The sequence below is a fragment of the Haliotis rubra genome, unplaced genomic scaffold (genome assembly GCF_003918875.1).
Source record: "Haliotis rubra isolate DU_JTF1 unplaced genomic scaffold, ASM391887v1 Scf24, whole genome shotgun sequence".
NCBI lineage: Eukaryota > Metazoa > Mollusca > Gastropoda > Lepetellida > Haliotidae > Haliotis > Haliotis rubra.
In genome coordinates, this window is record NW_025766447.1 from 3,756,780 (window position 1) to 3,783,706 (window position 26,927).

Genomic DNA, 26,927 nt, shown 5'->3' on the forward strand with positions numbered 1-26,927 from the left:
TTTGTTTACAAATCAGAAAACATGCTGGAGCCTGCTCTGTCAGTGGGAGGCGTTGTCTGACGTGGACCAATCAGCTTCCAAGCATGACGTCACCGGTGTTGTAGCAAGTTGGCCTCCATAAAATCTGATGCAATTAGTTGGTTGAGTAAAAGCACGCGTAATTCTACGCCGCTCATATAAACCTCTTGAATAAGGGTTGCTCCAAGTGTTAAATCTTGTTCAGTGATAAAAATCACGTATTCCCATTGTGGATAATATAAGCCAGCATGACGAAGGAGGCTGTCGAGACGTATGTCTGTATGGATCTTGAAGAAATACCGATGTTGAATCTAGTTGATAGGATATAAAATCCTAATCCCCACGCTGAGTGACGAGTTTTAATAATATCATCTGTACATCCGTTCAAGGATACTTGAAGGCATTGTTAACCTTAAGCCCTCTACAAAGGTTGCCTTGAGATTCTCCAGTACTTGAGATATCAGCTTCATAGGAGATATCATATTGGAGTCGAAGTCATCAGCATATATGCAGTACGTCTCTGTTGGGTTGGAGTGAGTGAGCGAACGACGATATCCGCAGGCCATCTGCTACTCGGTATAAGACCTCAGCATCCGTATAGATGAAGTCATTCCTTTCATCAAGTAGGTTGTCGTCCGAAACTGAACCTATACAGGTATAAGGTTTATGCAGGTTGTAGAGTTGTGCAGGCTGTAAACTGTAGAGATCGCACATCTTGTAGATCTTTTTGTTGAGTTTAAACTCTGACAAAACCATCTGTTTTCATCATTGCTTCGTTTTAATCAGCCGTATGGTAATAGAGTCGACGTCAACAACCTGCCTGTTGATGTAATTTTTTAACCCTAGGGTTCGCGAACCTTGTAGATGTCTGCATTGCTGTTATCTGCCTGTAGATCTGAGAGTTCTCAACCCTTGAACATGTCTGCAGCTTTCTCAAAGCTGTGCGTAGGTTAGAAGGTACCATGGAAAGAGGTTCAATCGGAGGAATAGTCACCGAGTCAAAGTCGTCATTACGCAGCTTATAAGTGTAGACTTCATCTATATCCTTAGAAGGAGACTCCAAGTTCAAATCATTGGCTATCCAAGCTGTAACCTCTGAGTCCGGGAAGACGGAGTCTGGTTATACATCAGTTATCTCCTGATCGGTAGAGCTATGCCTCCAGGAATCATCCTTCTGCGAACCTGTATCCCTTCTCTCGAACCTCCATCATCCTTTCGCGAACTGAAGATTCCTCCCTTGGCGAACATCTATCTTGAGAGTCCTCTCTTCACGAACCTCTATCTGTGGATTCATCTCTTCGCAAACCTCAGTGATGTGAGCCTACTCTTCGCGAACCTCTGTCACTAGATGTATCCCTTCACGAACCTCTGTGATGTGAGCCTTCTCTTCGCGAACCTCTTTCTCGTGATGAGTGACTTTGCGAACGTCTGTGAGAGATATGAGATCTCGATCTAGAACGGCTATGTGTAGGAGATGAATCCTTCGATGTTCTCGAATGTTGAGGGTTCACAGATGTAGAACGGTGAGTAGGCATCTCATGTCTTCTATCCTTAAAGGATAACAAAATCGTCAGAGTGTGGAGACCTTTGAAAAGGTGTACGTTCGCCAACGTAGTCTTGAGACGTAGTTCTATGTGGAGTAGGTTCGCACAGGTCCGTAGGTTTGCGCACGGTGTCAGTGGATGAGAGGCTTCGCCGAGCCTTCGCTTCTTCCTCGAACCTCCGTTCCATCATAGCCATCATCTGGTTGGTGAATTGTCCCATAATTTCACCCCGATCAAGTTCTGTGTTGATTGAAGCTGCTGCGGTGTCGAAGAAGCGTTCGCGAACGCTGATGAGTTGTGTGCCTCAACTTCACTCCGTTGAGAAGTTGGTGGTAGTACGTCAAACAGCTGGCCTGCTGTGACCGTTGCAGGAGACGATCTAGTAGTCGAGGAAGTCGATTGAGTCGCCGATCTCGTAGGTACTTCGGGTAGAAGTAACGGGGGGATCATCAAAAAACGTCTACTTCTAGCGGAGGTAATATCTCTTCGTTGAAGGATTTCTGATGCTTTGACTTACTAGACTTACTTACCCTCCAATCTGGTAACAGATGCTTTCTTCTGCGACGTAGAAGAAGACGACGTCTTTTTCTTAGCTTGAGTCAAGTCAACTGCGTTGTAGCCGATCTCTTCTTGGTCCCCGTACCAGCAGACTGCCCCTGCAACGTACTCAACATAGCACCAGTATTATGAATCTCCGCAGTAGCAATCAACATGCGGTTTGCAGGCTGATCTCCTGTTTTATCAGCCGTGGCTTGAGATGACTTCCTCACCCAATCCATGGCACGTCTATAGATATAGACAAATATTGATTAAATTGTAGATTTGATAAATCAACACAATAAGTACAGCGCAAGCTGGAAGAACATGGTTTTATGCACGAAAGGCATTGGGGGTGAGGATCAGCCAGGGATAACCTGTGCCTGCAAACACTGCAAGATTTCATGAAATGTAAACAAAGTTACATAACGACTTCAGTGCTCGCCCAACCATCCACTTGGGCGAAAAGGGAGAGAGTGACAAGTAAGGCTGGTCACATGACTGTTTACGCGGGAAAAGGGAGGTAACTCGTGGGTGAGTGTATTTTACGTCCACTCCGGGAACTTCAAGGGATTCAAGTATTCCACTACCATTCGCAAGGAAAAGGGAGATAAGCAAAAGATCATGAGTCAGGATAAGAAAAAATCACAATTTTCTTACAGCAGCAGATGCCAACTGCAACATGATTGCCTTACTTGTGAATGACAGCTGGTGGAGATTTGGGTGTTTCCTTCTTGGTTGGTGATCGAGGGGCCTTCTTTGGTCGAAACATTTCTGGAATGTTTACTTTCTGGAAGAACATCAAACCATGTTTACAACCAGTAAAGCATTATGTAACAGTACCACAGCAACATAAGACAGCATCATACAACCTCATGGGAAACATGTCATTATGATTCACCACAAATCATAAGAGCATTTCCATATTAAGGTGTCATGATATTCTTCCCATTTATAAGAAAAACAAATTGAGACCCTACTGCTATTCAACATTATTGCATGATGTAAATCACATATTCAAATCATGTACACTCAGCACCATTAGCTATGTGTGTATAAGCATGTGTTTACACATGAGTTACCATTGTTACCTTTCCACCAGATTCTGACAGGTTATCCCACATTTTCTCCCCCTCCTTTCTCAGGCGCGTTGTGGACTCTTTGTGTTTCTCTAGAGCAGCAAACAGCTGCAACACACAGACAACAGTTTCATCACAGCTGCTTCCTGATAATAGAACTTCTTCATCATGTTAATACCAATGGTAACTTATGACTGGTAACTGTCAACTAATGGCTGCTAAAGCTACTGCCACTTGCAGTCATAGAAAGATTAACACAATCTATGAAAAGTTTATCTATCCAAATCTGTAGGCAGTTGATATTTGCTATACAAAAATCATTAAGGACCACCAGACTCTTTTACATAACTAGACTTCATGATTCCATGATAGATTAATCATTGTGTTATATAAGGATCAAATAGTCCTTAGCATTTCTGGGATTTGTACATGTAAACAAAAAATGGAATGTTCATAAATTTAGCTAAACCTGTAGAGGTTTCCAATTCTTTGAAGAGAGTCAGGCCTTGGGGTACATAAATGCATTTTCTGCGGCTGAAAATGTCATGTGACAGTTGTATCAATGTTTTAATAAAAATATTGTACAATAAATAAAAATCTTTTTTATCTATTACACGGCCCCCACCACATGGAGTTACCTCCAACCAGGTAAGCACCTAGGCCCGTCTCATCATTCCTTCTGCTGAATAAATCAGTGAACAGAATTGCGGGGAGGTGGGTGGCCCTACCCCAAGGAAGATTCTCTTCAAAGAATTGGAAACCTCTACAGGTTAAGCTAATTCTTTTTCATAGAGATCGTCCTTGGGGTACATATATTAACTCAGACTCCCGAAGACCGGAGGCTAGGGAGGAGGGAATTCTGTCAAAGTACACATAAATAGCGATCGTGAGGAAGAATGTAACAGACGACACAACACTCACCTGTCACGTGTCCCGCAGCTTCCGCGAGAGGCATGATGGGAGGGTAACCGACAGGGAGGAAAGTACTAAGATCCGACCTCATAGGTTAAGCAAAGCAATTCGCACACAGTGCGAAAGTAAAAAAACCCACCCACATCGTGAATCTATTATAAGAGTACCGTAAGGGGGAAACCTAACTCACAACCGACCATAATCTCCTGAGAGAATCGAAAGGAGTTAAATATGATAACAGCGGATATATCAATGATACACAATTGAAAGCAACGTCAACTGTCCAGACAACAAAGTCTCACTCGGTCAGGGTGGCAGGACACTGTCCACCGGAGAGAACAGACTGCCAAAACGCGCACGATCACGTGAATGTGTATCGAGCTGATAGTGCCTGATAAAAGTGCTAGGCCTGCTCCAAATAGCGGCAGAGCATATCTCTTCAATGGGCAGTGCCGATGCAAAAGCCCTTGACATGGCCACTGCCCTGACCGAGTGAGCCTTCAACCCCTCAGGGGGAGGCTTGCCCTTAGCCTGATAAGCAGCACAAATGACCACTACAAGCCAGCGTGATAGGGTCTGTTTGCTCGCCGGCATCCCAGCCTTCATGCCAGCCTTCCCGCCACCGTAACAGAACAGATGAGTACCCGTACGGATCCCTTGTGTTCGTTTGATATAGACCTTGACAGTCTTACGGACATCCAATGGGTGAGTGCTCGTTGCAGAGGTCCCTGATGTGGAAGGCTGGGTAAGAGTAGGAAGTTCGATAGGAGCTGTCACATGGAAAGCGTGATCGATCTGACATGATCTGGATGGAACACAGTCAGCGCCGGGTCTGCCGACATAGCATGTAAGCCGCCGACCCTTTGCCCAGATGTGGACCGGACAGCCAATCTAGCACGATTGACAAATCCCAAGGTGGGCTGGTGCGCCTGACAACAGGTCGAACCCGATCCACCACGCCAGCTAAAAAGCGCTGTAGAATAGGGTGCTGCCCCAGAAGAGCACCATCGACAGGGGTGTGGGAAGTGGAAAAAGCGGTGGAGTAGCCACGAATGGTCGAAGCCGCCAAGCCTTCTTCCAAACGAGCTTGCAAAAACTCCAATACTCGGACTAAATCCGCAGAAAAGGGATCTGCAATCCCCCTATCTGAACACCAGCGCACATAGCAGGACCACCTATCCTCATACTGAACGTTTGTCGAATCCCGCCTCGAAGCCAGAATTTTGTCTGCAACTGCTGCAGGAATTCCGCTTGCTTCGAGGCTAGACCTGACAGAGGCCAAGTCACCCACTGAATCCTTGGATTGGGGTATGGCGTGCCGTTCTGAGTGAGAATGTCTGGTCGCAAAGGTAATAGAACAGGAGGCTGAGCCAGAAACCTGAAAATTACTGGAAACCATGTCTGTGACGGCCATAGCGGTGCCAGTAGCACAAGTAGCCGAGCTGGCTGGGTGGACAGCTGGGAGAGGACCCGGGGAATGAGTGGTAGAGGCAGGAACGCCCGCACCTTGCCCGTCCAATCCAGCAGGAAGGCCTCGGAAGCCAACACCCTCTGGTCCGGTATTCGAGAGCAGAACACGGGTATCTGATTCGTCCCCCCGGACGCAAACAGATCCACCTGGAACGATCCGTACAACTGGGAGATAACTCTGAATATCTGCCGGTCGAGCATCCACTCATGCGGGGCCAGGATCCAGCAAGAGAGAGCGTCTGCTTGCACGTTCTCCAGCCCCGGGAGATAAACAGGAAGCACCTGACAGTCGCACTGGTCGCACCAGAGTAGAAATTCCCACGTCTCCCAAAGGAGCGCTAGGGACACCGTGCTGCCTTGCTTCAGGATGTATGTCATGGCCGTACGGTTGTCCAACTGAAGACGAACCACCTGGCCCCGAACATGCTCCCGGAAGCGCTCGAAAAACAACCGCACAGCTCTCAGTTCTAAGACGTTGATGTGAAGGAGGGCTTGGGCTTCGGACCAGAGTGTGGACACCAACAGACTGCCCAGAACACACACCCAGCCCATGAGGGACGCATCGGTTTGAACTGTAAGAGCTGGCGTCAGGATTTCCAAAGGGATCCCCTTGGAGAGATTCCCGACATTGGTCCACCACTGAAGGTGAGGAGACAACCACCCGGGAACTGTGAGATCCTCCGAGTGAGCCCACAGACTCGCCAAAGCTTATAGGGCGCATCCTCAACCGCGCCCGCCACATGACAGAGATAGTTGCCGCCATATGACCCAGTAGACGGAGCCAAGTCCGCGCTGGTGCCTGGGGCTGGGAGAGGAATGAAAACACCATCTCCCGTACTCTGGTGACCCAGTTGGGCGACAAAGAGACAAGACCCTTGTGAGTTGTGAACCTCGCCCCGAGAAAAAACAAGTCCTGGGTGGGTACCAGGTCAGATTTCTTGAGGTTGATGATCCACCCTAGTCGAACTAGAATGTCTATCACCGTGTGGGTAGAATCTAGACTCGCTGGCTGAGTTAGTGCGCTGAGCAACCAGTCCTCTAGGTAAGGATAACAACGCCTTCCTTGCGACCTTGCGAGGGTAGCCGGCACTAACATGAGCTTGGGAACACCCTGGGGGCAGTGAATATGCCAAAGGGGAGCACCGTGAATTGGTAATTCATCAGTAAGAGGTACTGCTTGAATGATGGATGAATTGGCACATGTAGATACGCATCCTGTAGGTCGATCGACGTAAGCCAATCGCAGGGCTTAACAGAGAGATCACCGAGCGAAGTTTCTCCATCTTGAAGGATGGAACCTCTAGCATGCGATTCAACCCCTTGAGGTTGAGAATGGGACGGAACCCACCGTCCTTCGGAACGAGGAAGTACGTGGAATAAAACCCCGCCTGTTCCTCGTCCGGTGGTATGCGCTCTATTGCAGACTTGTCCAGCAAAGCCTGAACTTCGTCTCGCAGTATACCCGCCTTGACCAGACATGACGGCACCGGAGTGCGACGTATGCCGGTGAACTCTGGCGGGCCTCGCTTCCACAGTGGTAGATGGCCGACACTGACAGTGGATAGCACCCAAGTGTTGCTGGTAGCCTTCTCCCACTCCGGCAGGAATAGAGAGAGGCGGACCCCCACTGGGACGTGTGGTAAAAGGGCGTGAGTGGTCTCCTGCAACTGACTGGGACGGACCCACGGCGACAGCCTGCTGGTTTATAGGGAGGTCGGGGCAGACCCCCTGCAAACGAGAAAAGACTGCTGGGAGCCAGACGAAGAGGACTGCTCCTTGCCCTTACCTTTGGCAGGATGGCTCCTCCTCCTACCCCTGCCCAGCGGCTGAAGCCAGCCGGCAGACTCGGCGTAGGCTGCGCCCCGGAGGAGGAACCTGCTACGGGAGCGCGGGAGCGAGAAACCCGCGGTTGCTCAAAAAAGGCCTTAAGGGTCCTTGAAGGAGGTAGCTGCTGCAGCAGCCTCCCGAATGACCTGCTGTGCCCTCGGAAACAACGTCGCTCCCAGCCGAAATGGAAGGGCCAGCAAGGTCTGCTGTGTCGCTGTAGATAGCCACAGCTTGCGCATCCCCATGACTGCGCACATCACCGTAGACACGGCAGACCACAAAGAGTCTCGCGTCAGGTGGGCCTGCACTACGGATAATTGGCAAAGTAGAACAACATTCGGGGAAACGTCCCCAGTGCTCCCTTCCGCCTCCAGAGCCCGGCAGGCGGAACTCAGTTAGGGTATATACTCGGCAATACGTTGCCTAACCTTCAGGAGAGCCGACGAGAAACAGAAAGTACCCTCCAACTCCTCGACCTCCCCAACATCCATAGACTCGGCACCCGAGCCCGAGTCAGACTTCGGGGTCTCCTCGTGAAGTGGAGCCGAACCCTGACCCGGTGGGAGGGCGAGCCACAGACGCCGCAGGAAGGGAAGAGCCGAAAGAACTCCCCGGGCAGAACCGGCTCCTCCGCTCTCATGGGGCGGGGTGGCGCAGGGACCGGAATCCAAGGAATCCTCAACGGACCCTGCGCCAGCACCGAGAGGGGGACTGGGAGCGAACCCTCCCCCTCCGGGGTAGCCGAGGCGTCTAGACCCGAAGCCATGGGCAAAGGATGAACAGTCGCCTCCAGGCTAAGGGATCGAGCCGGGCTCAGTGATCCCACCCCCGGACTCTTGTTCCCCTGTTCAGAGTGAGCGAGGAACTCCTGGCGGAGACCTCCAACGGACTCATGAACAAGGGACTTCACGGAGTCCATGTGCTGCTGAAACAATTGAGTGATTATTGACATATCAAAACCACTAGATTGGGACTCAGATTGGGAATGCGACTTATGCGAAGACTTAGGTTTAGCTTGTTTAGCATTTTTGGCTTTGGCTTTATAAAAAAGGAAATCAGCTGTCCATCTCTTCTGGGCCCGGGGGGAAAAGGCCAGACAGAGTTTGCAGATTTCAGGGTTATGCCCCGCTTTCTCTAAACAGCACAAGCATTTGTCATGCCTATCAGCTCTCGGAATATTCTGCCCGCAGACAGTACACCCAGTAAACGCCTGAAAGCAAACACGCAAGCATGTAGCTAACGGCAGAACACAGCAGCATAAATATACATGTACAAAACATTGAAAATTATGTGAATGCGACCATGCGACATGAAATACTTGGTTAATAACACAATATTTCAACCACGTGGCGCGCTAAACTTCCCGCCATGGAATAGCAACACGTGCGTAAACCACGGGAAAGCTAGCGTAAAAATTTAATACAAAGTCACAGAAATGAGAAATAACAGACTGCAAAGTCAATTAAACCGTTCTCTGTCTTTTTCAAGAACGAATAAAGACCATACATACAGTTGTTGAAGTCTCAGACATTCTTTCACAAGAGAAGTAAATCAGCTTCGTAACTCTGAACAGGTGTGAACGCTTGAGTGACAGCAGAAGGAATGATGATACGGGCCTAGGTGCTTACCTCGTTGGCTACGCATGCGTAGCAGGGAGGAAACTCCACGTGGTGGGGACCGTATAATAGATAAAAAAGATTTATACAAACCTGTAGAGGTTATGAATTCTTTGAAGAAAGTCCTCCTTGGGGTACATATAAGCATTAAAATGTCCATTTTAAATCCTACGACAGTTGTAACTATATTTTTAATAAAATATTTACAAAACAAAAAACTCGTTTTGTCTTGTGAGACCACCCCTACAGGGCCCCACCGGACCAACACAGCCAAGAGCAGGTAACTCTCGCCGTCTACCTCGTACCTCACTTTTCATGCTGAACGTGTCAGACAGAATGAGGGGAGGCGGGTGGCCTTACCCCAAGGAGGACTTTCTTCAAAGAATTCATAACCTCTACAGGTTTGTATAATTCTTTCAGAAGAAGTCCTCCTTGGGGTACATATAAGCATATGACAGACTCCCAAAGATATTTGAGGCGGGAGTGGCATTCTGTCTGGCAACAACTAAACCCGTGGTGGAGTGAAATCTACAACCCGATCACGGAAATAGAAAACACCGAGCCACCTGACCGCTGATGTCAATCAGACGGTGAGGAACTAGAGAGCCCAAGCTTATATGTCAATTGGCTCAATATCATGACATAAAACCCGCCCCAACCATTACAATGGAAGGAATGTATGGGGACATGCGAAACAACTCCCAACCCTAATATAGCCCCAGCCAGACAATGCGTGGCGAGAGGTATAAGGGTAGGGAAGCGTAAAAATTTAAACGCTACAAAGCCAATAACCCAGGAGTCGAGGCTAATAAGTACTGCAAACTAATGCTCGAATGCAGCCCCTGTTTGGAAGAGGGCTTGCGGGACCTCGATAAAACCCAGAGAAATTATTAGCCTCGCTAAAACTTTCTGAGGAAATCGAGCAGTACAAGCGCCATGCATTGTATGCAGTGAAAACACCCCACCAAACACTCGGTGCGTGAGGAGGGTAAGTGTAGGCCACCATCCCACAAAGCTGATCAACACAGACTCCCAAATACCGAAGGCTCGGAAGAGGAAAAACTGTAAGCGTGCAAAAATCCCTGAATATAAAAGCGTAGCGAACATATGTTGGCTCACCATTACACTAACCTGGTCACGTGACATGCGGCTCGAAGAGGCATACCAAACAGTGCCCGTGGGGTTCGCACCCAATTCCGTCGCAAGGCGGGTTAATAGCATATGACTGGTTAAAGCGTTCAAAGCGGACCCGCCCTCTTGAAGGGGCGTAAAGGGGCGTATGTACACCCAAACCCGACCCAACCCGAAAGGATGGTAAGGCTAATACGATGTAGTGATATGAAATATATCGACATTGAACACAGAACCGATACCAATGACCAGTTACTAACTTGGTCAGGGTGGCAGGTCACTCTCCACTGGAGAGAACCGAAAAGACCGAACCGAGCACGCGATCCTTAGAATGCGTGTCAAGTTGGTAATGGCGAATGAAGGCGTTCTGCTGGCTCCAAAGAGCGACAGAACCGATCTCTTCATTGAGCAGTGCCGCTGTGTATTGTCAACAAAGCGGCATCTGCCCTACCCAGTCTGCCTTCAACCCCTCGTGGGGAGGTAAACCGTATCATTGTAACCATACAATTACGGAAACAAGCCAACGAGATAAAGCGCGCTTGCAAGCAGACTCCCCAGTCTTCCCGCCACCAAACAGCACACATGGGTACCCGTCACGGATCCCTTTTGTTCGTTCGTTTCATGACAGGCACGGGTGAGCAATCGAAAGATTGGTCCCGGTCGCGAGAAAGGCTGGGTAAGGGGTGGAAGTGCGATATGAGCAGTCACGTGGAAAGCAATATCGCACTGAGAGTGGTAGGTATCCGGGAGTCGAATACGGACATGATCAGTATAAAATACTGTCAGTGTCGGGTCAGTGGGAATCGCATGGATGTACCCGACCCTTCTACCAGAGTTCACCACAACAAGTAAAAGTCGTCTTCCACGTCAACAAGTGAAGTGAGAGAGGCGATATACTTGAAAAATTAGGGCCAGACAGCCAATTGTGAATAAGTGGCAATTTTAAGGTGGGCTGGGTGCCGACGGGCGGTCGAACCCTGTTCATGCCAGCTACGACGCGATGTGCGAGAGGATGCTGCCTAGGCAGAGCACCATCGAGCGAGGTGTGAAGCGTGGAAATAGCCATGGAGTACCCGGCAATGGTGGAGGTCATAAGGCTCTCAACCAAAAGCGAGGTTATAGTAACTCCAATATCCGAACTAAGTCCGCAGAATAGGGATTATGAAATCCCCTATCTGCACACCAGCGCCAGCCCACCTATCAACACACTGAGCGGGTGTCGAATCCCAGGCAGAATTGTGTCTGCAGCGGTTGCAGGAATTCCGTGTGTTATACCCGACAGAGGCCAAGCCACCCAGTGAATCCGAGGATTCAGGTGTGGCGCCCGTGCAGAGTGAGAATGTCTGGCGAAGAGGTAATTCGAATCCCGGCGTGCGGGATCGAACACCAACCTGACTGCTGTCAATTCCAGCACATTGATGTGCAGGTTGTGACTTCGTCTCAAGAGGCTGCAGGTCACCCAGAACATCGCCCTAACCCGGTAGGGATGTATCTGGCTGGACTGAGAGGCGGCGGTGTCTCCAGGGGTGGGGACCCTCGAGAGAGCGCCTGGCGTCTGTCCATCTGACTGCGTGAGGTTGACAATTCCGCCCAGTTTAAGTAACTGATCGTGAGGTCCCCAGACTCAACAGTTATCTGAAACCACGATGAGTCAGTAAGCCTATGTGCGGGTGACAACACCGGCACTCGCGATCTGGCTATCTGAGCTGTAATAAACCTCAATTTGGTGAACACCCTTGGCACCGTAATGTAGCCTAAGGAGAGCAGCACGAAACTGGTAGCACGCGTCCGTCAAACAAGAAACCGAAGGTAAATCTTGAAATCAGGGTGCAATGGAACAAGGAAGTACGCGACCGAGGTCGATTGGCGTGCGCCAATCCCTGTCTCGGCAGATGAGATCACCGAGCGGCGGTGTCTCCATCTTGAAGGACAGTACCTCTATAAACTTGTTCACTCTCAGATGAGAATGGGTCTGAACATTCCGTTCGTAATGGCAACTATGAAATAAGTGGAGTCAAACCCCACATATTCCTGACCATTGGAAACCACCACACTGGTTGCCTAGCCCAGCAAAGACTGGATCTGGGCACGGAGTATTGTCGCCGTCTCCCGGGAAGCCGACACAGGAGTGTGTCGCTCCGCCGGTGTTTGCGGCAGAATATAGTAACCCCAGCAGTCGGCAACTTAACGTTTGCCGATGCCTGGGCACCTGAGGAAGTAGCATGAAGCTCAACAGACTTCCGTATTCCTCGAAACTGTCCCGGCGTATATGCCCACATAACCGCCCTCATCATTTGACTGGCACAGCTACAATGCAGTCCCTAGCCAGATGAGAGTTGCCCCCGTCAGATGCCGCCCAGAGTCGCCGACGAAAAATTCCACCGGCGCTCTCTCCCCTTTCCACCAGCTCCCTCAGCAGCGCTGAGAGATGCGCCGAGTGGAGCATACAGCGTTGAGCTGTGAAGGGGAAAGAACGGCAGACTTAAGGGAGAGTGTGAGGCCTTGTCCCGGATGCCGTGCTGGAAGCAGGCTTCCCTCCGGGAGGCGAACTCCAACGGTTCGGGTAGTCGACATGGACAACACCTGAGGCAACACAACCGGCGATTCTATCTCGCACTTGCCCTCAGGGACGAACCTACTTAGTGGTAAGTTCAAAGTAGCGAAATGAGCGAAGCTCAAATCGACTTGTCCACTGTAACGCGAGCCTGAACCCGATTCCGAGGCACATGTGAGAAGCCTGACAATCAAGGTTTCACAAGCACTCAGACAGACCTCGGGCTGGCGAGGTGACAGTCACACCCGGCACACTCGATGGCATCTAGGTCAATATCGTCGATAGACATCAGGCGAGACCTGAACTACGGAGTCGGGAATCTAAGCCCTACCAGTGCGAAGCCTGGGTCGGCTACCCGCGGGTTCAGAGAATCCGCAGAGCGAAGCTCAGCTGTTCTAGACCGAACCCGATCCCGACGTAGGAGTAGCCTGATAAATCAGGTTTCCCAAGTACTCTCAAAAGCGCACTGCGTATAGTCAAACATAGCCTATAGCTATATAAATACCCATACATACACATGTATGTGCGTCAGTGCTTTCGGGTCGGCGGTTCGAGTTCGAACCCGATCCCCACACATGGAGTGGCCTGACAATGCAGGGCTCCCCTGGTGTAAGTGCACGGTAGACCTCGGCGTCGAGGTGATCGGCAGCTTCGTCACACTCAGCGGCCGCTTGGCCAGGGCATCGATAGACATCAGGCCGACCTGAGCTAACAGCCTGGATCTGCTCCGCATCGGGCCGGGAAGCCAGGTCGGTGCTAGTCCGATCTGCAGTCCCGAGACACAAGGGAGTAGCTATTCTTCCCACAGAGGTTACTCCCGTCATATCTTCCCAGACGTAACCTCTGTTCTAATGCCCTTCATGGTGTGAGCCGCTCAAGACTCGCGGATTGAGGTAATCAGATTTAGTTGTGCAATCAGCGGCTTGTTCCAAAAGTGATCATCAAAAGGCCCTCGTAATTTCAGGTACTTATAGAGAAAACTATAGCCTATAAGCTATATAAATACCCATACAGAATACACATGTTATGGTGCGTCAGTGGCGCTCGGGTCGGTGTTCGAGTTCGAACCCCGATCCGTTAAACACATGGGAGTGGCCTGACAATGCAGGGCGCCCCTGGTGTAAGTATTGCGGTAGACCTCGGCGGCGTCGATTGGTGATCGGCAAGCTCGTCACACTCAACGCCGCTTGGCCAGGGCATCGATAGACATCAGGCGAGACCTGAGCTAACAGGGGGGATCTGCTCCGCATCGGGGCGAAGCCCAGGTCGGTGCTAGTCCGATCTGCAGTCCCGAGACACAAGGGAGTAGCCTGGCAATGCAGGTTGCCCCTGGTGGACACAGGTAGACCCTAGGAGCGCCGAGGTGATCGGCAGCTCAGTGGAACCCAGACCGAGCGCCGAGAGGAACCTGCCGATATACAGGTTTCCGGCAACCCCGACTGACCACGCGTGGCGCCGAGGTGTCCCCGAGCTGGTCGGCGCCAGGGCGACCGCCAGTCAGGGCACCAGGGCAAAACCTGCAGGGGTGAAACCTGCATCGCCGCGCCAGGCGCCGTGGCGAACCTGAGCCGAAGCTATGTCGCCACAAGGTGCCGAAGGCCGAGGTGTCCCCGAGCTGGTCTGCGCCAGGCGACCGCCAGTCAGGGCACCAGGCGAAGACAGGGCAAAACCTGCATCGCCGGCGCCGAAGCCCGCGGCGAACCTGAGCCCGAAGCTGGGTCGCCACAAGGTGCGAAGGCACACCATCACCTGAGCGAAGCCAGGATCAAGCTGCCTGGGGGAGGGCGTTCTCGAGCCAGAGCACCGGGCGCAGTAACCCCAGATGCGTCGATCCACCCCGACGACAGGCGTGCTGAGCTCCTTTGCGGAACCCAGACAGCACCGTGTCAATCGGGCGGGAATTTCACCACAGGCGACACCTGGTGAACTTACAGCCGAGATCAACACTTTGCGAGCGAGCTCCTTACGGAGCCCGGACATCACGCTATCAATCATCGAATTGACATTATGTTGAAGAATATGTTGCTGCAATAGTGAAGCAAATTGAGTCATATTTAAGTCAGCAACATTGTTTTGGGGAAGCGATAAAGGGATTTCCTTAGAAACCTTTTATCAAATATTATCCCCGCCTGAAAGCAGATTAGTGAAAAACATAAAATCTGCGTGTCGGAAAGAATCTTGGCGTGGAGGCAGAAACCCAGACAAAAAAACACAACCTCGGCCTATGCCTATGAGCCACGTTGTGTAAAGCGTATGAAATATGTATCATAATACAAAATAATGTAACAGGAATATTGGCCGCAAAGGCGTTTATTATGAGCATCCTTGATCGTCGTGAGCGTCCTCGGCTAAACACCGGAGGCACACTTTATAACCATCCTGTGGCGGTAGTGTGCATGGCACAACGCACAGGGCTTAAACTGCAACAAACAGAACCACGCCAGTGTTACTAGCAGGAACTGTGAAGCAGCAAACACATAAACACAAGTAATAGCAAGAATAATCCGCCGCGGGCGATATATAAATGCTACAAGCTACAGCCATTTAAATACTAAACATACAATGCAAAGCAGAAAAAGGCTAGCCACCCCTGCGTGTACTAGTGATAGAGTAAAGTTTAGTGATCTGAAGCGAACACTATCAAAATTACTCAACAACGACTTACCACAAATTCGGCTGAAAGAAAGAGAATTTAGGCAAGCCTACCATATAATATGCAAACATAATATATGAACTCCTACTACAAGCTACCAAGAACATATAGCAAGGAAACCACGATCGGCGGTCCATGCCATTTTGCCTGCCACATGGCTGGAAAACAGAGAACCCACGGCAAAGTTACAACAAAAGATGAATGAAAATATCCACATATGGCGTCCATCTAGCGCCGTGCGTGAGAAAGGAACCATACATACAGATTGAGACTCTTTTACACTCATCGTATCGGTAGGAGAGCAAACTCGAAACGAACACCACGCACGTCTATTCAACAGAACGACAGCATGAAAAGTGAGGTACGAGGTAGACGGCGAGAGTTACCTGCTCTTGGCTGTGTTGGTCCGGTGGGGCCCTGTAGGGGTGGTCTCACAAGACAAAACGAGTTTTTTGTTTTGTAAATATTTTATTAAAAATATAGTTACAACTGTCGTAGGATTTAAAATGGACATTTTAATGCTTATATGTACCCCAAGGAGGACTTCTTCTGAAAAAGAATTTATTTATTATACAATATTTTTATTAAAACATTGATACAACTGTCAGATGACATTTTCTGCCGCAGAAAATGCATATATGTACCCCAAGGACGATCTCTATGAAAAAGAACAAGGATAATTCGATGTGTCGATATGTTGTACCACAAAATGAACTTACTTGATCATATTGGCTGCGGAGTATTTTCTCCTGATCTTTGAGTTTATCATTCTGTGTGATGAGATCCTTCATGTTCTGCTTGAGGTTTTCAATACGAGCATTCCTCTCTATACAAACAGACAGCAGAACATGCTGTATACAAGTGTTCCTCTCTATACAGACAGCAGAACATGCTGTATACAAGTGTTCCTCTCTATACAGACTGCAGTACATGCTGTATACAAGTGTTCCTCTTTATACAAACAGACAGCAGAACATGCTGTATACAAGTGTTCCTCTCTATACAGACTGCAGTACATGCTGTATACAAGTGTTCCTCTCTATACAGACTGCAGTACATGCTGTATACAAGTGTTCCTCTCTATACAAACAGACTGCAGAACCAAACTGTGTAAAAGTGTTCCTCTCTACACAGACTGCAGGACCAAACTGCATACAAGTGTTCCTCTCTATACAAACAGACAGCAGAACATGCTGTATACAAGTGTTCCTCTCTATACAAACAGACAGCAGAACCAAACTGTACACAAATGTTCCTCTCTATAGAAACTGACAACAGAACATGCTGTATACAAGTGTTCCTCTCTACACAGACATACAGCAGAACTTTCTCTTTACAAGTGTTCATCTCTACACAGACAGAAGAACTCAGGTTCCATGATGGCATCCAATCACAATGACTCTTACATTACCGAACAATTTTATCTTCAACGTACACTGGAATAAAATCATAGCTACAAGAATATATTCACAAGCCCAGTGCCTGTCCAGAAACATCTGTATTGTTTCATTTTAGTTTCTTATTTAAGCAATATTCCAGCTACTAGTAGCCTGTAAATATCAAGTCAGGACCAGACAATCCAGGGCTGATATTGTGAGCAATGATAGGCCCCCTAAGGGTACAAAGATATGACATGACATTGAACTAGCCACTAAGTCTGACAATTCAATTCATCAGGTAGTCTCTTACAATCTCAGACCTATTCTCAGTCAGCCAGAATTCCCACAGGGGAAACAACTCTAACTTCATCCACATACCAAGATAGTAGCCAATGAAGTCGGAAGTTAGAGCAGGAGCAATGTGCAATTTCTTCCGAGTTTCTTGTTTCTCATGACCATGGGACGAGTTATGAACCTGGAACAAACATGTACAGGAACTGTAACTGGAATCAAGGTTAAATGTACATAAAAATCAAATAAAATTGTTTTCTGTTGACAATACGCTTTATTGCAAAATGCTCACCTGTGTTATGACGCCCATGAGTTCAGCTTTTTTCAACATTCTTCTTACTGCTGAAGGGCTTGATGTCAGGAATCTCACTAACTTTTGTGTTGGAACTGGTAAAAAACAATACCATTTGATGAGATAACAAAAACAAATGTTTGTAGATGTTTCTGGACATGATGTATGTACACCACACAATTGTAACAATTGTTTTGGAATCAGAAAATACTATACATATAATACTGTCAGGAAGTTTACAGTCTTAAGTTCTGATGACTGAAATAGCTGAATATGTACTATATATACTTGTACATTTGTCAAAACATTATCAGTCAATCTTGACACATACCCCAGGAAGGTGGCCTCCTTGATTTTGCAATGGCATATTTCTGTCGATGTCGGTTAAGTTTTCTATGAAATCTTGCCTGAAAAGACACAGAAATGATTACATGATGTCTCTACACATACATAACTTGCAACATTCAACAAGCAGCTTGCCAGACACCAACTGACGATGATGATAGAGGACCTTTACCTTACAGAAACTACTGAAGTGAGATTAAGTTGAGACATGACATCACCAGACAACAACAGACACTGAGACCCTACTTTATACTCAACGGAATGTTCCACCTTTTCTTTTTCATCTTCCAGGACTCTGTCCGAATGTCGCCGGACATGAGACTGGATGGCAAGCCAGTTGCGTCTCTTGGCACGAGCAGAATTCTTGTCTGCATGGAGTTTGCAGTAAGCAAAGAAAGGGTCAGCAATGTCCTGGAACGAAACAGAGGAAGGTAACACATTTACATAGATGAACCAGAAGGAAAGTCTGCTAAATCAGCCTCCACCATGTAGAGTGAGTGAGTTTAGTTTTTACGCTGCTTTGGCAATATTACAACAATATCATGGCAGGGGACACCAGAAAGGACGAGCATACGCTTTAACCACTAGGCTACCCCACTGCCCCCCACCATTGAGAGCCGGAGGTAAGCATAGACAGGATCATCTCAAATATTCCAATACAATTTTGCATACAGCCTTATATCATTAGATGACATAAAATAGGCATGTGTCCCCCAGTCTTGTGAAAAAACACAAGGCCTGTGGAGTATTGACAATAGAAAAGATATTGCTAAAGTTGTTTTTCTTATTGCCTCTAAAACTTTCACAGTTTCTCAAAAGAGTATGAGTATGCAGCAGAAAGACACGAAGGAAGAGTTGCTATTAACAGTGCACAACATAAACATGATAAAAGAGATATTTTAGAAACACAATTCAGGGTGAGATTTATTGCCCTTTTTGCACCAGTTCTAATTCTCATATTGACTAAAGTGTAAGCCAATCTATTCCTGTCCAAAGGCCCAGTTGAAGATTCTGGATATCTTGCTGAAAGCATGTTGTTGAACTATCCCAATAGATTCTGGTGAGAAGTAGCTTGGTGCAACATGGAAGAGCCAAATCCCACCCTGACAATTGTACTACCATTACTTCTTCAGGGGAAGCCTCTGACAGCAGACCTTCTCTCTGAGCACTGAAACATACACAACCATCATCAGAATCAGAATCGGAATAATCCAATAATCATCAAAACTGCATGAAAGTTAAATACATTGGCACTTTTATAAAGGAGAAAGAAGTAGCAATGAAACATAATTACAAACAAGACGTTGCTATCTTTAAGAAAATAATGTCATTTACGCATGTTCTTCCAAATGCTAAATGTTCATGAAAGACTGATAATTGATTAGCAACTTGCAACAGTAGTTAACTGTATAAACTTTATAAATGTTATAACCCTTATAACAAATTACAAAGGTAGTACATTAACAGTACTTTGGAAAGTTCAAAGCCCTAAACAAATGTGTCTGTGAACAGAAGATTCATTCCCCTCTGCTAAATTCTTTTGTTGGAAAATATTCTGAGGTTAATGTTTCCTTCTGGAAAATGTAATCTAAATAATCTATTATTCCACAAATGGCAGGTGAATCATACACCAAGTAAATATCTTTCCAACCCAGATACATTTATAGGGGAGTTAATTATCCTTAACATATGTACCTACCAGGTGACATGGAAGTATGTTCGACACATGCCAGCATCACAGCTAATACACACACCGGTCCGGCAAAACCGAGCATCTTCACACAGTGCACACTCCTGTAATGACAATAGGTTGGTTAAATACTCCATCACAATTTATCAGAATTGCGGGGTTTTCACCTCTGACCACCCATAACACAAGATCTTACTACATTTCATATTTCTCTTAGGTAGTGAAGTTAATTCTATTCAATATTTTCATAAAATATCCTCTCACCCTTGCTCCCCATCGCACATAGGGCATCTCAAACAGCGTGACAGGACTGAGCTTGTCAACATCTCCAAACGCCACACCAGGGGTATACAAAGCACACACAAGGTGCACCCATCTACAACAGAAAATGGTAAGACAATAAGTAAGAAATTGTAAGTTTTAGCTATAAACTGTATATTCATAACACGTATCCTCTCTCACATTGGGCACATCCTTCTTGGCCTTTGTTTGCAGAGTGGAAACGACTTTGAACAAAAGTTTCCAATTCCTAGTACCACCTCATCCAAGCATTGTTCTACACAGTCATAAGTATCCATGCAAAGCGTGCATTGCTTGGCTGACCATGCGACTCCTTACTGTGCTCCCCTAGTCATGGAGCCGAACCTATGTTGTAATCTGTGTAGCAGGGTCGGTCAAGTGGATCTCCATCGCGTGAGATAGGATAAGTATTATAAATATACAATTTACAGATAAGCTTTCTAAACTTATCCAATCTCATGTTGTGCATTCTGGATCAGAAGTCTATATGAAGGATGGATTGTAAATTGCTGGAGGGATGACAATTCAAGAGGGATTGCCACAGTTGAAGGCAGGGTCTCAGAAAGTATGGATAAGGTAATCAAGGTATGCTCTATCTTAATTCCAATAGATGGAACTGAAGTATACTCAGACGAGGTGGCACTTAAGGCTGGAAACTCTTGTTCCAGGTTGTGTCCACTCTACGGTCAAGGGCAAAGGGGAACATGACATAGGATAAGCTTAGAAATTTAGATTGTTGCAGCAGTATTAGTAGAAATATAAATGATGTCGAAACATCAGCAGTGGTAAACATTAGGATAAATCTGAAAATTACCAAAGATCCTGACACAGATAAGGGAAACAACTCTGCCCAACTAACACTAAGGGAAACAACTCTGCAGAGTGAGTGAACACTTGAGGTTGCAATGGCACAATTTCAGCCACATAGATTCTTTTACCACCAGGCGAAGTGTGATCTCCTTTTGGAATAAATGTGTATCTCAACTTTCGTATTGTTCAAGAGAGGTTGTTCTTACTTGCCAGCATCTGTTTCCTTGTATATTCCACCAAAGTTTGGACACAGCTCACAGTGCTGTTGAAAGAAAACACGGCCTTGAAACCTATGCCCACAGCAATTCAGTCTCATCATTCAAACTGGGTGTTCAATTACTTTAGACATTATCAACATAACCAGTACTTTGGAATCTTTGTACATCAGTATAGCATTCACTTTACTGTTAGTCAAGGGGTCTATGTCATAACCCTAATAGTAAACGTTTAGATATTACGGAGGCCTTGGTATAAAATACTGTAAATACTACAATGCATCCGCAGTATATATGTTGACATACAGGTTTCACTCCAGCCTTGCAAGCATCACAGAACCATGGCTCCGTGCTTGCAGATGACTCGGTGCTGGCAGCAGACTGACTCTCACTGATACCATAGCAACCTGGAATAAACCACAATATACTACAACCAGTTCAGTCAGTGATCCAGTGACTGTTGGTAAGTTCTAGCTAGAATAAGCACAGGTTGATTACAATGTTTACATGTTAGGTTGAGTGCTTGAGAAAGTCATGACTGACGACAAACCACCTGATGACCTGAGGTTGAGGAATACATGATGTTGTTTCTTAGTCTTATTCAAAAACATTTTAGTCCACTCATGAAGCAATCTTTTCTCATTAGGTTACACAAAGTATCAAATTAGGCTACAAAAAATCTAATCAGTACTACAAATAACAATACAATATGTTACTTAGAAATCCCTGGTGGGCAGATTTCATGGGTCTAGGTAAATGGCTGAGAATGTTACCTTCATGTACAGACACCCCACAATTGTCACATTCTACTATTTCATCATCGTCAGCACTGAAACATTAGTAGGAAAATAAACATTAATGCAATGCTATTTATATATCACATCTGTAGATATAAGAAAGCAGATATTTACCACTCTTGATACAAGGCCTAAACATGGCTTTTAAGGCAATGATGTATCTTGAAAAGACAATCTTTGTGTATAGATAATTTCAAAGATTCACACAAAAACCTGTAAGTAGGTAAGTTGACTTAATTTTTGTATCAGGTGACAATGCAAGTCTGGAAAAATGTGGTAACGATTGTGTCTCATTTGAGAAACTTGGTTAAATGCTACACTGTGAATCAAGTGCAGTAAAATATTTAAAAAATCTTTCCGTCATTACTGTATTGAAATTATTAATAATCTTCTACTTTGGTGAACTAAAAGAATCTGTGTATGTATCTAAACCCAGGAACTAGCAGTTGATCAGTTGATGTCTGTAATAACTCAACTCTATGTATGAAGCTATCCAAACAAAACCAACGACTGTAACACACTCAGAAGAAACTGACAATAAATGTATTTCCCATTCACTTACCCACAAGCCCATATTTCACAAAACAATTACAAATAGATTATATGTAATAATGTATCACTTGTACAGACAATTCCTGACATAATGTCTCAGATACATACTTTGTGTCCGACAGACAAACACAACAAATGAGGACTTTAATGTGGCCATGGTTGACTTTCAGCTGAGTTTCAGAGACTGGTGGAAGCTGAAATGAATCGTGTATTGTTTGTAGTTATCAACATGATCAAAATATCCTATATGGACAACATACAGTAGACAACAACTAAAAATATTACACAACAGGAAACAACAGCAGGTCAATTTTATGATAAAATTATCACTTTATACTTATCGTGACTATGCCATAATTGCTTTTATTATCCATATGGCGAAACATAGCCAGTGTCATATATATCATATCAGCTCAAGTGCACTTATCACTTTTGCCTAGCAACCATTGTTTCTGTATTTCGTCGTCTGTGACGTCATTAAACAACTGAAACATAACGTCAATGAACTGGGCAGTCACACTTGCTTACCGTGTTTTACTGCACAAATGTACATGAATAAAATGGATAATAAAGATATTATTACACTCGCAAGTGTGCCACACGACTTATACGAAACTTGTGCAAAATTGTATATTACAATACAAAAATACAAAATTTCACACTTGTTTCATATAAGTCATATGACACATTTATTCGTGTAATAATCTCTATATCTCCATTTCCCTTTCAACGGTTACGTGGTAACTTGAATTCCTTTGTCCCCAAGAACAGTCAGAATTCACTCACCCGAGTAGAGCCCCACTTTCCCGCTAAAAGCCACCCTACGTGACCTGAGGCATGCTCTCTTATCACTCTCTCCTGAATAAGCCTGCACTTGGGCCTACAGTGCTGAGAGGGGATGGTTGGGAGGGCCCTTCAGATTATGAGTCAGGATAAGTATAAAATATCAATTTTACCATAAAAATTGCATATTTTTCCTTTTCCTGACTCATGCTATAATTGCTTACCGAATCCGACGGAAAAAGATGGTGGGTCAGCAACCTACCAGGATTCACTGTGACTGTTAGATCAAGATTGCGTCTGATGATATAACTCCTGGGAACTCTTCTTACTGCTTCTACTGTGGCCAAAAACATCCTAATGATAACCGGGGGACCACCTTCTCTGAAATCAATAAAGAAGTAAATCATATAGATTTCGTGGATTTTAGATAAACTAGTACTCCTTGATGTCTAGTTATCTAGAATGATCCATATGTTAAGGTAAGGACTATTACCCAAACTGAATCGCGACCCATATGTTAAGGTAAGGATTATTACCCAAACTGAATATAGATCACTCATGCGCTGAATTATCTTGTAAGACAGGGGAACATGGACTCTCTGCCGGTGGCAATGGAACAGTTGCCTCGTGTCAACAAGTCAACGTGATAAAGGTGAGTTTCTCATTGTCTGGCTGGAACTGTGAGTTGTTGCGCTACTACAAGGGGCCTGAACTGATGGATACTGGATACCTCTTCTGTAGCGATATCCAAAAGATATGGATTGGCGAACACTGTGTCCAACTTCCAAAAGCGAGTCGTGGCGAGTAAAGGAGGCGTCGTGGCGGGTGATAGCAGGATGAAATGCTTGAACTTCCTCCTAGTAGCAGGTAGACCTTCAAGGCTCTGACTGGGCACAGGGACAAGTCTTGTGTATTGAGTGGTCCGAGGACCGTAGATAATGCTGGGACGTTTAATTGTCTATCCAGTTGACCAAGAAGCTGATTCTTCACTATGAAGTCCCATCTAAGTCCCAGGTTGACTGCAATATGCTCTCCGGAGTTGAATCTGGTTTGTCCGTAGTCGAGGACCTGTATCTCTGACATCCGAGCAGCTGTAGCGAGGAGGAATAACGTCTTCTGAGTTAACAGCTCAAAGGTAGTGTGTCTCAGTGGCTCGTAGTCGTCGCTGGTAAGATGTTGTAGCACTACGTTGAGGTCCCAGGCTGGAGCTCTAAACTTCTGCTGTGGGTCTTCAAGCTTTAATGACCTCATTAGGGCGACGAGTTCAGTCACTTTGGTGAGCTTGACTCCCGTATCCATGGTGAGTACGGAGCTGATCGCCGCAAAGTATGTTGAGAGTGTAGATCCCTTCAGGTGTCTAGTAGCTCTCAAGTGACATGGATACTCTGCTACTGCGGATGAGTAGCTTTCACGGCCAAAAATCCTTTGTGCGCAGCAAACTGGTCGAAACTCTTCCGCTTATCATCATTGAGGTTCCGAGTTGGTCGTCTTAGGGCCAGTGTAACTGCCTTGGCTGCTCTGGTGAAGTACCCTCTTCTTTTCAGGCAGTGTGTAATATGTTCCATGGCGTGTAGCTGGAGCCCTCCTGGATTGCCGTGAAGTTGCTTTGAGTGAGGGTGGATCAGTAGATTCTGCCAATCTGGTAGACGCAGCGTTGGTTGTCCCAGGAGCTGTATTAGGTATGGAAACCAAGTTCTCGCTGGCCAGTAAGGCGCAACCAAAATCAGTCGTAGGACTTTGGTCTGGGCAATCTTGAGTAGAACTTGTAACAGGGTCGGCGGCGGGAACATGTATGCGTGATATGGCTCTCCCATGATATGGCTAGAGCATCGAGAACCCAGGCTTGAGGATCTGGTACTGTGAGACGAACGTCACAATCTGGTAATTGAACTGTGTCGCAAACAGATCTATGAGGGGACGGCCTTCATGTGGAAGACACACCTGGACACTTGACCACCAGTCTTCTGGGACAGTGATGCAATTCTTCGTGGTGAGGGACCTGATGCCGAGGAACTGCAGATCCTGTGATGGCTCTAATTCCGACTTCATGTGGTTGACTAGCCAACCCAGCTGCGTCAGTAGATGGATCGTAAACTGCAGCTGACATCTGAGTTGATCTGCTAGTTGATGCACCTGGATGCCGTCATCTAGGTAGAAGGCACTAACAAGTCATCGCCGATGTAGATATGCAACAATGGGCTTGGTTACATGTGTAAATAGCCACGGGGCCGAGGAAATTTCAATGGGGGTGGTGCTGCCCTTGATAAAGGAATCAGAGATACTTCCTTGAGGCCGAATGTATGGGGATGTACAGGTAGGAGTCTTGCAAATCGATGCTGGCTAGGTAGTCGTTGGGCCTGACGAGATGTTGCAGTTAGGGTAAGAGCATTGGTGCCGCCCAGGGCTTGCGTAGCAGATGCTTCGTGTAGAGATCCAGCCAAGTACAGGATGCGAGGAGCCCCTGACGACGTAGTAAGGTGAGGCCGCCAATTTAAAATGGTCAGAAATAAACTCCGTATCCTTCCTCTGAGTGGCAAGCACTAAGACATCCGCTCCTTGTCGGTATTTGGATTCTGTAAGGCGTTGATCATCGCTTCGTTGAAGGCACAGGACCTTGCCAGACCGAAGAATGCCCTTCTAGTAGTCATGTCCAGTTGTGCCAACTTCTTGTCTTCAACTCTATAGCTGCGTGACTTGGAGTGGCAGAGTAGTGAGTAGTCTTCGTCTATCACCAGTGCCTTGGGAAATTGTTCCACATTATGTAGAGGGAACCTCCTGGCACTGAACGAAGGAGTGTGCTGCCCTTGAGACCTCGTTGCCTTCACGAAACCCGCCCTCAGTTGTCCGGGACCTCATCAGGGGAACCGTCAGAGTATCGATGTCATCGTCCCTGATACAGAAGGTTTCCGCCAGGTTGGAGTCAAGTGGTCGGCAATTATATCGGCAGGCCGTCAGCGATCCAAGCTAGTATTTCAGCCTCAGTATAGATGGACGAGTCCGGATCCTCCTGAGTATTGTCGACCTATGGCTGGCTGTTGGCGTAGGGATTCGCGAACCCTTCTGGAACAGTTGAGGCGCTGTGTAGTTTAGACTGCATGGCTGACGATGTAGCTGCCGCATGATGACACTGCGTAGAAGGGTTCGCGAACCCTGTAGATCTGGTTGTAGTCGTTTGCTGGGTAGACCTCACAATGATCTGTGGTTCGAGAACCAGTGGCTGTGAGTAGGATGAATCGTCTACTTCGTCAGCGGGCGTCAGGTCGTTCGCAAACAAGTGAACTTCGGCGCAAGGCTTCGATGACTTCGAAGGTCTCGTAGAACATGAAGACCAGGACGATGATGACGACGATGGTTTCGACATAGACAACTTCGAAGATGATGCCGACTTCTTATTCTTCTTCGACAGCTTCGGGAGATCAGACCCCTCCCTAAGAGGCGACTTCCTCTTAAGGAAAGACTGTGTTGCTGTCTCCGCAAGAGTGGCAGGGACGGGAGACTCCAAAGAATTAGCAGACAAAGGAATAGTAAGAATCATGGAGGATAATAGAGGAGACAATTCACGTTCAGATGACTTGGGAAATGCCCTTGTCAGCAGTGACCCTGCTGTCATGCCTAAGTTTGTCCATAACCTTAATAAATAATATTATTCAATGCAAATTCTGATAAATGTGCACAATAATCACAACGTGAGGCAAAAGAACACAATGTGTTCAATCAAGAGGAGCACATAGGGATGCGTAGCCTGCATTGTTTACATGCCACCATGTGAAACCAGTCACCTGAAATGGGGTGAGAAAATCTCAGAAATTAGCCATAATTTACGTAAATAAATACATTGTTATGATAACAAAAGGCTCTAGAATACAATTCACGGCCTTAATTTTGGCCTAAGGATATAAGCCGTAAAAGGGACCCAGGAAACTGCTTGGGCGATGAAAGAGAGAGTGATAAGAGCATGTCCTAAGTCATGTGGGGTGGTGGGAAAGTGGGGCCCTACACGGGTGAGTGAATTTGACTTCTTGGGAACAAAGGGATTCAAGTTTCCATGTAACCGTTGAAAGGGAACGGGAGATAAGCAGTGAGTCAGGATAAGGAAAAATTATCCACTCTGATTAGGCTTTTTCATATACAA

At 46.6% G+C, this 26,927-nt stretch overlaps 1 protein-coding gene across 8 annotated transcripts in view; it reads right to left on the reverse strand.

Annotated features, from left to right (window-relative positions):
• LOC124278651 (PHD finger protein 14-like) overlaps positions 1–26,927 on the reverse strand; it is a 45,588-nt gene that overhangs the window by 8,973 nt on the left and 9,688 nt on the right. For 3 of the 8 annotated variants that reach the window (XM_046714419.1, XM_046714416.1, XM_046714423.1), the window contains exons 4-17: positions 22,121–22,206; positions 21,437–21,492; positions 20,970–21,070; positions 20,655–20,710; positions 19,603–19,714; positions 19,348–19,442; positions 18,768–18,816; positions 17,895–18,059; positions 17,635–17,710; positions 17,304–17,398; positions 17,099–17,195; positions 16,061–16,167; positions 3,182–3,286; positions 2,795–2,889 (exon numbers count right to left, since the gene is read on the reverse strand). In XM_046714419.1, coding sequence (XP_046570375.1) covers positions 2,795–2,889; positions 3,182–3,286; positions 16,061–16,167; positions 17,099–17,195; positions 17,304–17,398; positions 17,635–17,710; positions 17,895–18,059; positions 18,768–18,816; positions 19,348–19,442; positions 19,603–19,714; positions 20,655–20,710; positions 20,970–21,070; positions 21,437–21,492; positions 22,121–22,206 — 1,295 coding nt within the window. The remainder of the gene's footprint in view (positions 1–2,794; positions 2,890–3,181; positions 3,287–16,060; positions 16,168–17,098; positions 17,196–17,303; positions 17,399–17,634; positions 17,711–17,894; positions 18,060–18,767; positions 18,817–19,347; positions 19,443–19,602; positions 19,715–20,654; positions 20,711–20,969; positions 21,071–21,436; positions 21,493–22,120; positions 22,207–26,927) is intronic. The other 5 variants (XM_046714417.1, XM_046714422.1, XM_046714421.1 and 2 more) reach the window with 5 other exon arrangements.